Raw genomic sequence first — 13,033 nt, forward strand, 5'->3', positions numbered from 1 at the left:
GGCAGTGGCGGTAGCAGGGGAGGTGGCAGGGGCGGTGGCAGTGGCAGGGGCAGTGCTGGTGGCAGTGCTGGTGGCGGTGCCGGTGCCACGCCAGTGCCAGTGCTGATCCCGGTGGCAGAGCTGGTGCCGGTGCTGGTGCTGGTGGCAGCGCTGGTGGTGGTGGTGGCAATCCCAGTGCCGGTGCTGGTGCCAGTGCTCATGCTGGTGGCAGGGGTGGTGTTGGTGCCACTGGCGGTGCTGTGGGTGACTCCGGCTGTCGTCGGTGCCATTGGCGGTGCCAGTGTGGGTGTTGGTGCCGTTGGTGGTGCCATTGGTGACTCTGGCTGTTGCCATTGCTGGTGCTGTTGCCGGTGCCGTTGGTAACCGGTGCCGGTGCAGTTGGTGACTGCGGCTGTTGCTGGTGCCGTTGTTGGTGCTGGTGGGGGTGTTGGTGCCGGTGCCATGCCGGTGCCGTTGGTGACCGGTGCCGTGCCGGTGCCGTTGCAGGCGTTCCTGGCGGCGCTGCAGACCCAGTGGAGCTGGATGCTCCAGCTCTGCTGCTGCATCGAGGCCCACCTGAAGGAGAACAGCGCCTACTTCCAGGTACGGGGGGATTGGGGGAGACTGGGGGGGATTGGGGGCGTTTGAGAGGCCCCCCCCACCCCGCAGCCACCCACCGTGGCTGAGCACCCCCCCCCCCGCCCCCCCAGTTCTTTGCTGACGTGAAGGAGGCCGAGGAGTTCCTGCGGAAGACGCAGGAGAACATGAAGAAGAAATACTCGTGCGACCGCAGCGTCACGGTCACGCGCCTGGAGGATCTGCTGCAGGACTGCGTGGTGAGGGCCCCCCCAATGTGTGACCCCCCAGTGTGTGACCCCTCCAAAGCATGAGCCCCCAGGGGTGACCACCTCCAAAAGCACAAGCCCCACTGAAGCACCCAGGGGTGATCCCCCACCCCACTACAGACCCCAGGGTGACTCCCCCCAGTGTGTGACCCTCCAGGGATGACCCCCCCCAAAGCATGAGCCCCACTGTGGACCCCAGAGTGACCCCCGAAGAGTGACACCCCCCACCAGGACTGACCCCCCCCCTCCACGTGTGCCCAGCTGTGGGGTGCCGGGGTGACACCCCCACATGCTCACCTCTCTGCAGCACTCTGGGGTGACCCCCCAGGAGTGACCCCCCCCCCAAAGCGTGAGCCCCACTGCAGCACCCAGGGGTGACCCCCACCATGTGCACCCCTCTGCAGCACCCTGGGGTGACCCCCCAGGAGTGAGACCCCCGCAAAGCATGAGACCCTCTTCAGCACCCCAGGGTGACCCCCCCCCGCTGCGGTGACCCCCACACCATGCAGACCCCTCTGCAGGGGTGACCCCCCCAATTCCCTCCAGCGACCCCCCAGTTCCCCCCCCTGCCCCTCCAGACCCTCTCTGCAGTGCCTCCGCCCCTCCCCACACCCCAGGACTCCTGGGAGCAGGTCACCCTCCCTGCCCCCCCCCAGCAGGGTGCCCCCCGCTGACCCCACGTCTCCCTCAGGAGCAGAAGGAGCAGCTGGCGGATTACGGGGGGCACCTGGGGGGGCTGTCGCGCCGCGCCAAGGCCATCGTCCAGCTGAAGCCCCGCAGCCCCGGCACCCCCCTGCAGGGCCGCCCCCCCGTCCAGGCCGTCTGCGACTACAAACAAATGGAGGTAACGAGGGGGAGCGGGCCGGGGGGGGACATGAGGGGACACCCCCGGCTCGGGCTGACCCCCCGTGTGTCCCCCCCCGCCCCAGATCACGGTGCACAAGGGGGACACCTGTGCCCTGCTCAGCAACGCGCAGCCCCACAAGTGGCGGGTGGCGGGCGCAGGGGGGGGCGAGGCCGTCGTCCCCTCTGTCTGCTTCCTCCTGCCGCCCCCCAACAAGGAGGCGCTGGACGCCGTGCACAGGTGAGCTGCGACAGGACCCCCCCCCCACCCCACACCCCAACATCCGCCCCACCGCAGGGTCCCCCTCCGGCTCACGCCACCCCCCCGCAGGCTGGAGGCCGCCCACCAGCACCTCCTGGGGCTCTGGCACCAGCTGCACTTGGACTTGAGGAGCCTCCTGGCCTGGCAGTACCTGACCCGTGACATCCAGCAGATCCAGGCCTGGTCCCACCTCACTGTGAGTGTCCCCCGGACGGGGGCTGGGGGGGTCTCGGCCCACACGGTGGGATACGAGGAGGAGGGGGATTCTTTGGGATTCCCCGAGAGCCGGCGTGTGCGGGAAGGGCTGGTCACCGTGGGGGGTCTGGGCGGGACAGGGGCTCCGAGGGGCAGTTCAGGTGGTGACTTCATTGATTGAGAACTTCCTGGAGGGAGTTTGGCAACCATCAACTGAGAACCTTCCTAGTAACCATCAACCGAGAACCTTCCGAGTAACCATCAACCAAGAACCTTCCTGGTAACCATCAACTGAGAACCTTCCTGGCAACCATCAACCGAGAACCTTCCTAGTAACCATCAACCGAGAACCTTCCTGCCAACCATCAACTGAGAACCTTCCTGGCAACCATCAACCGAGAACCTTCCGGGTAACCATCAACCAAGAACCTTCCTGGCAACCATCAACCGAGAACCTTCCGGGTAACCATCAACCAAGAACCTTCCTGGCAACCATCAACTGAGAACCTTCCTGGTAACCATCAACTGAGAACCTTCCTGGCAACCATCAACCGAGAACCTTCCTGGTAACCATCAACCGAGAACCTTCCTGGCAACCATCAACCGAGAACCTTCCTGGTAACCATCAACTGAGAACCTTCCTGGTAACCATCAACTGAGAACCTTCCTGGCAACCATCAACCGAGAACCTTCCTGGTAACCATCAACCGAGAACCTTCCTGGTAACCATCAACCGAGAACCTTCCTGGCAACCATCAACCGAGAACCTTCCTGGCAACCATCAACCGAGAACCTTCCTGGTAACCATCAACCGAGAACCTTCTGTGAGCGAATGAAGGCACTTTGAAGGATCCAAGGATCCACTGATAACTGCGATGAGATTGTTTTCCCAATAACCCATCAACAACCGACTGATCACGCTTTGTACAAAACTTGTGAGGAAGAGGGAGAGAGCAGAGCGAGGAAGGAGGAAAGGGGAGGGGTAGGAAAAGGGGAACCCCCACCCTTGGATGCCCCAGTGCCGTAGAGCAGCGAGCTTGGTCCGTAGGTCCTGGGTCGACAAAGACACCGGGGGGTGTTGCCTTTACACAATGCTTCCTCTTCTCTCCAGCAGCAGTTTCTTGTCTGCCGGGGGTCCCGCCGTGGTGGTGGGGGCTCACGGTGCCCTTTCCCCCCCAGTTCCGCACGCTGCCGGCGGAGGAGTGCCGGCAGGTCCTGCGCAGCCTCGAGACCCACTACCAGGAGTTCCTGCGGGACAGCCAGGACGCGCAGAGCTTCCAGCCCGACGACCGGCTGCAGGTGGAGCGCGAGTACAACGCCTGCACCCAGAAGTACGAGCTGCTGCTGCGCAGCCAGGAGAAAGGTGAGACCCCCCGTCCCCTGCTGCAGGCTGCCCCGCGCTCCCCAGGGCATCCCCGGGGTCCCCACGGCCACTGACCCATCCCCAGGGTCCCCACAGTCACTAACCCATCCCCTGCGGTCCCCACAGGCCCTAACCTGTCCCTCAGGGTCCCCACCATCACTAACCCATTCCTGGTGTCCCACTGTCACTAACCCATCCCCTGGGGTCCCCACAGGCCCTAACCTGTCCCCCAGGGTACCCACCATCACTAACCCATCCTCGAGTGTCCCCAACAAGCACTAACCCATCTCTGGTGTCCCCAGTGAGCACTAACCCATCCCCAGTGTCCCCGCTGTCACTAACCCATCCCCTGGGGTCCCCGCTGTCACTAACCCATCCCCAGTGTCCCCACTGTCCCTAACCCATCCCCTGGGGTCCCCACAGGTGCTAACCTGTCCCCCAGGATCTCCACCATCACTAACCCATCCCCAGTGTCCCCAGTGAGCACTAACCCATCCCCGGTGTCCCCACTGTCACTAACCCATCCCTGGGGTCCGCACCATCACTAACCTATCCTCGAGTGTCCCCAACAAGCTCTAACCCATCCCTGGTGTCTCTACAAACATTAACCCGTCCCCAGTGTCCCCAGCGAGCACTAACCTGTCCCCAGTGTCCCCACTGTCACTAACCCATCTCCAGTGTCCCCGCGGTCACTGACCCCATCCCGGGTGTCCCCACGGTCACCGCCGCGTCCCCGTGTCACCGCAGGGGAGCAGGACGAGTCGCTGTGCAGGAGCTACATCTCACAGCTGAAGGACATCCGCCTGCAGCTGGAGGGCTGTGAGACCCGCACGGTCCACAAGATCCGCCTGCCCCTCGACAAGGACCCGCTCCAGGAGTGCGCCCAGCGCATCGCTGAGCAGCAGGTACGCACCCACGCATGCCCACGGCCAACCGGGGACACCCCCAGCGGGGCTGCTGGCCACCGACCTGCGCCGACGGGCCGCAGGCCCCTGTCCTGCTGCTGCTTGGGGTGGGCTGGAAGGATTAATGTGGTGGTGGTTTAGCAGCAAATCAGGATTGATTGATGATTGGCAGCGTTAAAGATTTACCAAATAATTTAGTAAAATATGCTGTAATTGAAATAGCCACTTAACTACAGATTCAAAGAGGACAACAAGTGCCAGGTGCTGCACTTGGGCCACAACAACCCCCTGCATGGCTACAGGCTTGGGGAGGGGTGGCTGGAGCTGTCTGGAAGAGAAGGATCTGGGGGTTCTAATTGACAAGCAGCTGACCATGAGCCAGCAGTGTGCCCAGGTGGCCAAGAAAGCCAACGGCATCCTGGCTTGTGATAGAAATAATGTGACCAGCAGAAGTAGGGAGGTGATAGTCCCCCTGCACTCCGCACTGGTGAGGCCACACCTGGAGTGTTGTGTCCAGTTTTGGGCACCTCAATACCAGAGAGATCTCGAGGTGCTGGAGCGAGTGCAGAGGAGGGCAACGAGCTGGGGAAGGGCCTGGAGAATAAATCCTGTGAGGAGCGATGGAAGGAGCTGGGACTGTTCAGTGTGAGGAGGAGAAGGGGAGGGGAGACCTCATCACTCTACAGCTCCCTGAAAGGACGTTGTAGAGAGGTTGGTGCTGGTCTCTTCTCCCAGGGAATGAGTGACAGAACAAGAGGGAACGGCTTTAAACTGCACCAGGGGAGGTTCAGACTGGGCATGAGGAAAAAATGTTTCCCAGCAAGAGTGGTCAGAGAGTGGAACAGGCTGCCCAGGGAGGGGTGGAGTCCCCATCCCTGGGTGTGTTTAAGGGCCGTTTGGATGAGCTGTGGGGGGATGTGGGGTAGGGGAGAACTTTGTAGAGTCGGGCTGAGGGTTGGACTCGATGATCCCGAGGGGCTTTTCCAACCTGAAGGATTCTGGGATTCTGTGGTTCTAACTTTGAATTTTTCACACTAACTTACCCTACGGTACCACAAATCAACACATGCAGACATGCGCGTTCGCAAACACGCGACGTACAAACACAGACAGACAAAAGTATTTGGATCTGGTGGAACAAGTCTGTCCCCACACATGTGAAAATCCCTGTGCACACCCAAACCCGTCGGGCGGTGGGCGGGGGCTGAGGGACCCTCCTGTCCCCGCAGCAAATCCACCTGGAGCTGGAGGGCATCAGGAAGAACCTGGACAAGGTCAGCGAGAAGACAGAGGAGGTGCTGGCGCAGCCGGAGCCGGCCAGCTCAGCCCCCGTCCTGCGCTCTGAGCTGGAGATCACCCTGCAGAAGATGGAGCGGGTGTACAGCCTCTCCAGCATCTACCTGGAGAAGTGAGTGGCCCGCACGGCTCCTCAGCTAGCCCAGCTGGGCTGGGTGGGCCCGGGCGTCCTTCCCGACCGCCTGCCGCTGCTGCCTGGCGCTGCTGAGCCCATCCCCTCTTCCCGCAGGCTGAAAACCATCAACCTGGTGATCCGCAGCACTCAGGGGGCCGAGGAGCTGGTCAAGAAGTACGAGGACCAGCTGAAGGACGTGCAGACCGTGCCGGCTGACCTCAAGGAGCTGGAGGCCAGCAAGGCTGAGCTGAAGGTAACGGCCGGGGCAGCCCCGTGGTGGTGGGGCGGAGCTGGGGGGCCGGTGCCGTTGCTGAGCCGCGCTCCGTCTGCCGCAGCGGCTGCGCGCGCAGGCCGAGGGGCACCAGCCCTTCTTCAGCACGTTGGAGACCGACCTGAGCAAGGCCAAGGACGTCAACGAGCGGATGGTGCGGGGCCACAGCGAGCGCGACGTGGACCTCGACCGCTACCGGGAGAGAGTCCAGCAGCTGCTGGAGCGCTGGCAAGCTGTGCTCGCCCAGAGCGACCTGCGCCAGCGCGAGCTGGACCAGCTGGGCCGCCAGCTGCGCTACTACCGCGAGAGCTGCGACGGGCTGCTGCGCTGGATCCAGGACGCCAAGCAGCGGCAGGAGAAAATCCAAGCGGTGCCCATCACCGACAGCAAGACCGTGCGGGAGCAGCTGCTGCAGGAGAAGGTAGCGCCCGCGCCATGGCCAGCCAGTGCTCTCGGTAGTCCCTGGCCGCGGCCACAGGCTCACCCCGGTGTGTCTGCTCGAGGGTAGGGAGGCTCTGCAGAGAGATCTGGGCAGGCTGGAGCGATGGGCTGAGGCCAACTGGGGGAGTTTCACTAAGGCCAAATGCCGGGTGCTGCCCTTGGGCCACAACAACCCCCAGCAGCGCTACAGGCTTGGGGAGGAGTGGCTGGAGAGCTGCCAGTCAGAGAGGGACCTGGGGGGGATTGATAATGAGCCAGCAGTGTGCCCAGGTGGCCAATGAGGCCAATGGCATCCTGGCTGGTATCAGCACTAGAGTGGCCAGCAGGGACAGGGAAGGGATCTGACCCCTGTGCTCGGCACTGGTGAGGCCGCCCCTCGATTCCTGGGTTCAGTTTTGGGCCCCTCACTCCAAAAAGGCCCTTGAATGACTCGAGCGTGTCCAGAGAAGGGCAACGGAGCTGGTGCAGGGTCTGGAGCACAGGTGTGATGGGGAGCGGCTGAGGGAACTGGGGGGGTTTAGTGTGGAGAAGAGGAGGCTGAGGGGAGACCTCCTGGCCCTCTGCAACTGCCTGAAAGGAGGGTGCAGAGAGGGGGGATGAGTCTCTTGAGCCAAGGAACCAGCGGCAGGCCAAGAGGGAATGGCCTCAAGCTGCGCCAGGGCAGGGTCAGACTGGCTCTTAGGAAGGATTTCTTTGCAGAAGGGGTTGTTGGGCGTTGGAATGGGCTGCCCAGGGCAGGGGGGGAGTCCCCATCCCTGGAGGGGTTGAAGAGTCGGGCTGACCCAGCGCTGAGGGATCTGGTGGAGTTGGGAACGGTCAGGGTGAGGTTCATGGTTGGACTGGAGGAGCTTCAAGGGCTTTTCCAACCAAGGTGATTCTGGGAGTCTGTGTTTCCCCCAGAAACTGCTGGAGGAGTGCGACCGCAACAAGGAGAAGGTGGAGGAGTGCCAGCGCTACGCCAAGCAGTACATCGACGCCATCAAGGTGGGCCCGTTGCTCTGGGCTGGCCTCCCTGCAGTGCCCAGGTGGCCCCGGGGGGCTCGGGGGGCTCGCGGGAGACACTGGCTGGCGCGCTGAGGACCCCTCTCCCGGCAGGATTATGAGCTGCAGCTGGTGAGCTTCAAGGCACAGGTGGAGCCGATGGCCTCGCCGGCCAAGAAGCCCAAAGTGCAGTCTGCGTCTGACAGCATCATCCAGGAGGTGAGGGGGGTCCCTCCGGGGCACCCTGTGGGTGCACGGCTGAGCCCGGCAGCTCCGCCCCCAGCGGCCGGGGGCCGCGACACTTTGCCGAAGGGGCGGGTAGGGCGGGGGCTGGCACGAGGGCTCGGCTCTGTCTGGCCCCGCTGCCGTTGGGGTGCCAGGCAGCGGGTTGGGGGGTGCCGCGGGTGTGCTCCCCGCCCACCCCGCTGAGCTCTGCTGTCTGTCACAGTACGTGGACTTGCGGACGCGGTACAGCGAGCTGACCACGCTCACCAGCCAGTACATCAAGTTCATCACAGAGACGCTGCGGCGGCTGGAGGAGGAGGAGGTAGGGGAGCGGCGCGTGGGGTAACGGTGGGGAACACAGTTCGTGGCGACCGCCGGCCCCCCCATCACTAACGCTGGCCCGTGGCCTCTAACCCCGCTCTGATCCGAGCTCCCGGGACCGAAGCCGCAGGCTCTGGGCGCAGCCGGGAGGGCCAGCTTGTGGCACCGCCGGGCTCTGGCGTCACTGGTGGTAGGAGGCACTTCCCAGATACACGGAGCGCAGTCGGTACCCACCTTCCGCATGAACCGGCGCGGCCGGACCGGCGCCCGCGGGTGTTTTCTCTTGGTGACCTCTCTAACTCTTGGTTTCTGCCCTCGGAAGCCGAGCCGCTTTGCCAGTGCTTTGTCTTGGGGGATGTTTGTGTTGGTGGGGATCTAATGGAGGGTAAAAAACCAGGATGACTGGCAGCCCTGCACCAGGTACTCACTCTGCGCATGCCCCCCCCCCGCCCCGTGGCACCCCTCCGCCTCACCCCGCGCCTGCCGACAGCCTGCACGCCCCTCCTGCTTGCCGCGCTCCTGCCCTCCAAGAGCTGCTCACCTGCTGCTCCCGGGCCCCCTCTGCGCTTTTTTGGGGTGGCACGAGGGGACCCGGCCCCACGGCGCGGGGGTCCGGCTCACCCGCATGCGTGCTGATGGTGCCGAACCGGGGCGGGATCCAGACTGGCTGGGGCAGCACAGGCCGGAGCTGGGATCGCTCTCCTGCGTGGCTGAGGCTTTCCCAGCAGGGAAAGCTCCGCTGGCACCTCCCTTGCCACCCGCTCCACTCGGTCCCGGCGCTCTGGCTGAGTCTCTCCTGTCCCCAAGGTGGCAGCTCTCCGCACCGGCCCCTCTCACACCAGGACCCCCGACGAGAGCGTGGGGGAGGCTCTGCGCTGCGGGGGGCCGGGGCAGGGCTGTCCCCGGAGGGCGGTGGGCATGGTGGTGGGTGTGCAAGCTGCTGGCCTCCGTCTCCATCACTTCGGGCTTTGCTGGCGCTCCATTCCCCCTCTGTCAGTACGTGGGCCATCCCGCTTCCTGCACTGCTGTCTTGGTCCTGTCGCCTGCCCGCGCTGTGCCGAGCGAGCCGTGGTGGCTGTGTGTCCCCTGTCTGCCATACGTCTTCTGGAAGCTGGCGTCACCGCCTCCGGCTCGTGGGGAGGCCCAGGGACCCGAAGCCATTCCATGTGCATCCTCCACCCCTCCGCCCCGGACCACCCCGTCTCTCGGGGGTGCGTGGTTGTGGCCGGCATTGACGCCGCGGCTCGGTCGCATCCCTTGTGATTTCTCTCTCTCTCCCCTCTCTGTTTTCTCTGCACCCTCTTTCCCCTCCAGAAAGCTGCCGAGAAGCTGAAGGAGGAGGAGAGGAAGCGGCTGGCGGAGGTGGAGGCCCAGCTGGAGAAGCAGCGGCAGCTGGCCGAGGCCCACGCCAAAGCCAAGGCGCAGGCGGAGGCGGAGGCGCGGGAGCTGCAGCTCCGCATGCAGGAGGAGGTCACCCGGCGGGAGGTGGTGGCCGTGGATGCCGAGCAGCAGAAGCAGAACATCCAGCAGGAACTGATGCAGCTGCGGCAGAACTCTGACCACCAGATCAAGTCCAAGGTCAAGCTGATTGAGGAGGCCGAGTACAACCGCAAGAAGGTAGAGGAGGAGATCCGCCTCATCCGCCTGCAGCTGGAGAGCACCGAGAAGCAGCGGGTGGGCGCCGAGACGGAGCTGCAGGAGCTGCGGGCGCGCGCCGAGGACGCCGAGCGGCAGAAGAGGCAGGCGCAGGAGGAGGCCGAGCGCCTGCGCCGGCAGGTGAAGGAGGAGAGCCAGAAGAAGCGGGAGGCGGAGGAGGAGCTGAAGCGGAAGGTGCAGGCGGAGCGGGACGCGGCGCGGGAGAAGCAGAAGGCGGTGGCTGACCTGGAGAAGCTGCGGCTGCAGGCGGAGGAGGCCGAGTGGCGGATGCGGCAGGCAGAGGCCGAGAAGGAGCGGCAGATCCAGGTGGCCCAGGAGGTGGCCCAGCGCAGCGCCGAGGCCGAGCTGCAGAGCAAGCGGCTGTCCTTTGCCGAGAAGACGGCGCAGCTGGAGCTGTCGCTGCAGCAGGAGCACATCACCGTGGCCCACCTGCAGGAGGAGGCTGAGCGGCTGAAGAAGCAGCAGCTGGAGGCCGAGCGGTCGCGGGAGGAGGCTGAGAAGGAGCTGGAGCGCTGGCGGCAGAAGGCCAACGAGGCGCTGCGGCTGCGGCTGCAGGCGGAGGAGGTGGCCCACAAGAAGGCTCTGGCACAGGAGGAGGCGGAGAAGCAGAAGGAGGACGCGGAGCGGGAGGCCCGCAAGCGCGCCAAGGCGGAGGAGTCGGCCCTGCGGCAGAAGGAGCTGGCCGAGGAGGAGCTGGAGAAGCAGCGGGAGCTGGCGGAGGGCACGGCCCAGCAGAAGCTGGCGGCGGAGCAGGAGCTGATCCGGCTGAAGGCCGAGATGGACAACGGGGAGCAGCAGCGGCTGCTCCTGGAGGAGGAGCTGTTCCGGCTGAAGAAGGAGGTGAGCGAGGCCATCCAGAAGAGGAAGGAGGTGGAGGAGGAGCTGGCCAAGCTGCGGGCCGAGATGGAGATCCTGCTGGAGAGCAAGGCCAAGACGGAGGAGGAGTCACGCTCCACCAGCGAGAAGTCCAAGCAGCGGCTGGAGGCCGAGGCCAGCAAGCTGCGGGAGCTGGCCGAGGAGGCTGCCCGGCTACGGGCCCTCTCCGAGGAGGCCAAGAGGCAGCGGCAGCTGGCGGAGGAGGAGGCCGGGCGGCAGCGGGCCGAGGCCGAGCGCATCCTGAAGGAGAAGCTGGCGGCCATCAACGAGGCCTCGCGGCTGAAGGCGGAGGCGGAGATCGCCCTGAAGGAGAAGGAGGCGGAGAATGAGCGGCTGCGGCGGCTGGCGGAGGATGAGGCCTATCAGCGCAAGCTGCTGGAGGAGCAGGCGGCCCAGCACAAGCAGGACATCGAGGAGAAGATCGCCCTACTGAAGCGCTCCTCGGAGAGCGAGCTAGAGCGGCAGAAGGGCCTCGTGGAGGACACGCTGCGGCAGCGGCGGCAGGTGGAGGAGGAGATCCGCGCCCTGAAGGCCAGCTTCGAGAAGGCCTCGGCGGGCAAGACCGACCTGGAGCGGGAGCTGAGCCGCATCCGCGGGGAGGCGGAGGAGGTGCAGCGCAGCCGGGAGCAGGCCGAGCACGAGGCCGAGCGGCAGCGGGCGCTGGCGCTGGAGGAGGAGGGCCGCCGGCGGGAGGCCGAGGAGAAGGTGCAGGCCATCCTCGCGGCAGAGGAGGAGGCCGGGCGGCAGCGGCGGCTGGCCCTGGAGGAGGTGGAGCGGCTGAAGGCCATGGTGGAGGAGGCCAGGCGGCAGAAGGAGCTGGCGGAGAAGGAGTCGGAGCGGCAGATCCAGCTGGCGCGGGAGGCGGCGCAGAAGCGGATCGCGGCGGAGGAGAAGGCCCACCTGGCCGCTGTGCAGCAGAAGGAGCAGGAGCTGCTGCAGACGCGGCAGCAGGAGCAGAGCCTCCTGGACCGGCTGCGGGAGGAGGCCGAGCGGGCCAGGCGGGCGGCCGAGGAGGCCGAGTTCGCCCGCAGCAAGGCCGAGCAGGACGCCAGCCTCTCCCGGCAGCGGGTGGAGGAGGCTGAGCGGCTGAAGCAGCGGGCGGAGGAGGAGGCGCAGGCCAAGGCGCAGGCGCAGGCGGACGCGGAGAAGCTGCGGAAGGAGGCCGAGCTGGAGGCGGCCAAGCGGGCGCAGGCGGAGCAGGCGGCCCTGCGGCAGAAGCAGCTGGCGGACGCTGAGATGGAGAAGCACAAGAAGTTCGCTGAGCAGACGCTGCGGCAGAAGGCACAGGTGGAGCAGGAGCTGACCAAGGTGAAGCTGCAGCTGGACGAGACGGACCACCAGAAGGGCATCCTGGACGAGGAGCTGCAGCGGCTGAAGGAGGAGGTGACCGACGCCGTGCGGCAGAAGGCCCAGGTGGAGGAGGAGCTCTTCAAGGTCCGGGTGCAGATGGAGGAGCTGGCGAAGCTGAAGAGCCGGATCGAGGAGGAGAACAAGGCGCTGATCCTCAAGGACAAGGACAACACACAGAAGTTCCTGGCGGAGGAGGCCGAGAAGATGAAGCAGGTGGCGGAGGAGGTGGCCCGGCTCAGCGTGGAGGCCCAGGAGGCCGCCCGCATGCGGAAGCTGGCCGAGGATGACCTGGCGCAGCAGCGGGTGCTGGCGGAGAAGATGCTGAAGGAGAAGATGCAGGCGGTGCAGGAGGCCACACGGCTGAAGGCCGAGGCGGAGGTGCTGCAGAAGCAGAAGGACCTGGCGCAGGAGCACGCCAAGCGGCTCCAGGAGGACAAGGAGCAGATGCAGCAGCGCCTGGCCGAGGAGACCGAGGGTTTCCAGAAAACCCTGGAGGCCGAGCGCCGGCGGCAGCTGGAGATCACAGCCGAGGCCGAGCGCCTCAAGCTGCACGTGGCGGAGATGAGCATGGCCCAGGCCAAGGCCGAGGAGGAAGCCAAGCGGTTCAAGAAGCAGGCGGAGGAGATCAGCGAAAGGCTGCACGAGACCGAGCTGGCCACGCAGGAGAAGATGACGCTGGTGCACACCCTGGAGATCCAGCGGCACCAGAGTGACCAGGATGCCGAGAAGCTGCGGAGGGCCATCGCCGACCTGGAGCAGGAGAAGGAGAAGCTGAAGCAGGAGGCGGCGCTGCTGCAGCAGAAGGCTGAGGAGGTACTGGGTGACGGGTCCCCCTTAGCGGTGGTGGCATGCAGGGAGCCCTTCCCTCTCCCCAGCCGCCCCACGCCATGTCCCGGCTTCGGGAGCCGCGCCGGCCGGTCCCCGAGGACTGTCATTGCTCCGCCGGGCGCGGAGCTGCCAGCACCCTCCAGGAGGCGGAGGCGTCGTTCAGTCTCCCCTCGCCCCCTCAGCATCCATCTCCCCCCTGCCCGGGGGGGTCACGGTGAGCGGCTGCTGGGGGGGCAGGACCCCCAGGTGTGGGTCGGGGACACGCACAGAGGTGGCAGTGC

At 65.5% G+C, this 13,033-nt stretch overlaps 1 protein-coding gene across 1 annotated transcript in view; it reads left to right on the forward strand.

Annotated features, from left to right (window-relative positions):
• Nucleotides 1-13,033, forward strand: part of PLEC (plectin) — a 76,020-nt gene that overhangs the window by 32,682 nt on the left and 30,305 nt on the right. The window contains exons 19-32 of the mRNA XM_074860939.1: nt 487-582; nt 690-815; nt 1,516-1,668; nt 1,754-1,908; nt 1,999-2,125; nt 3,304-3,487; nt 4,235-4,392; nt 5,622-5,800; nt 5,918-6,056; nt 6,139-6,495; nt 7,416-7,499; nt 7,611-7,715; nt 7,945-8,043; nt 9,357-12,737. Of these exons, the coding sequence (XP_074717040.1) occupies nt 487-582; nt 690-815; nt 1,516-1,668; nt 1,754-1,908; nt 1,999-2,125; nt 3,304-3,487; nt 4,235-4,392; nt 5,622-5,800; nt 5,918-6,056; nt 6,139-6,495; nt 7,416-7,499; nt 7,611-7,715; nt 7,945-8,043; nt 9,357-12,737 (5,343 nt within the window). The remainder of the gene's footprint in view (nt 1-486; nt 583-689; nt 816-1,515; nt 1,669-1,753; nt 1,909-1,998; nt 2,126-3,303; nt 3,488-4,234; nt 4,393-5,621; nt 5,801-5,917; nt 6,057-6,138; nt 6,496-7,415; nt 7,500-7,610; nt 7,716-7,944; nt 8,044-9,356; nt 12,738-13,033) is intronic.

This window comes from Strix uralensis, chromosome 1 (assembly GCF_047716275.1).
Source record: "Strix uralensis isolate ZFMK-TIS-50842 chromosome 1, bStrUra1, whole genome shotgun sequence".
NCBI lineage: Eukaryota > Metazoa > Chordata > Aves > Strigiformes > Strigidae > Strix > Strix uralensis.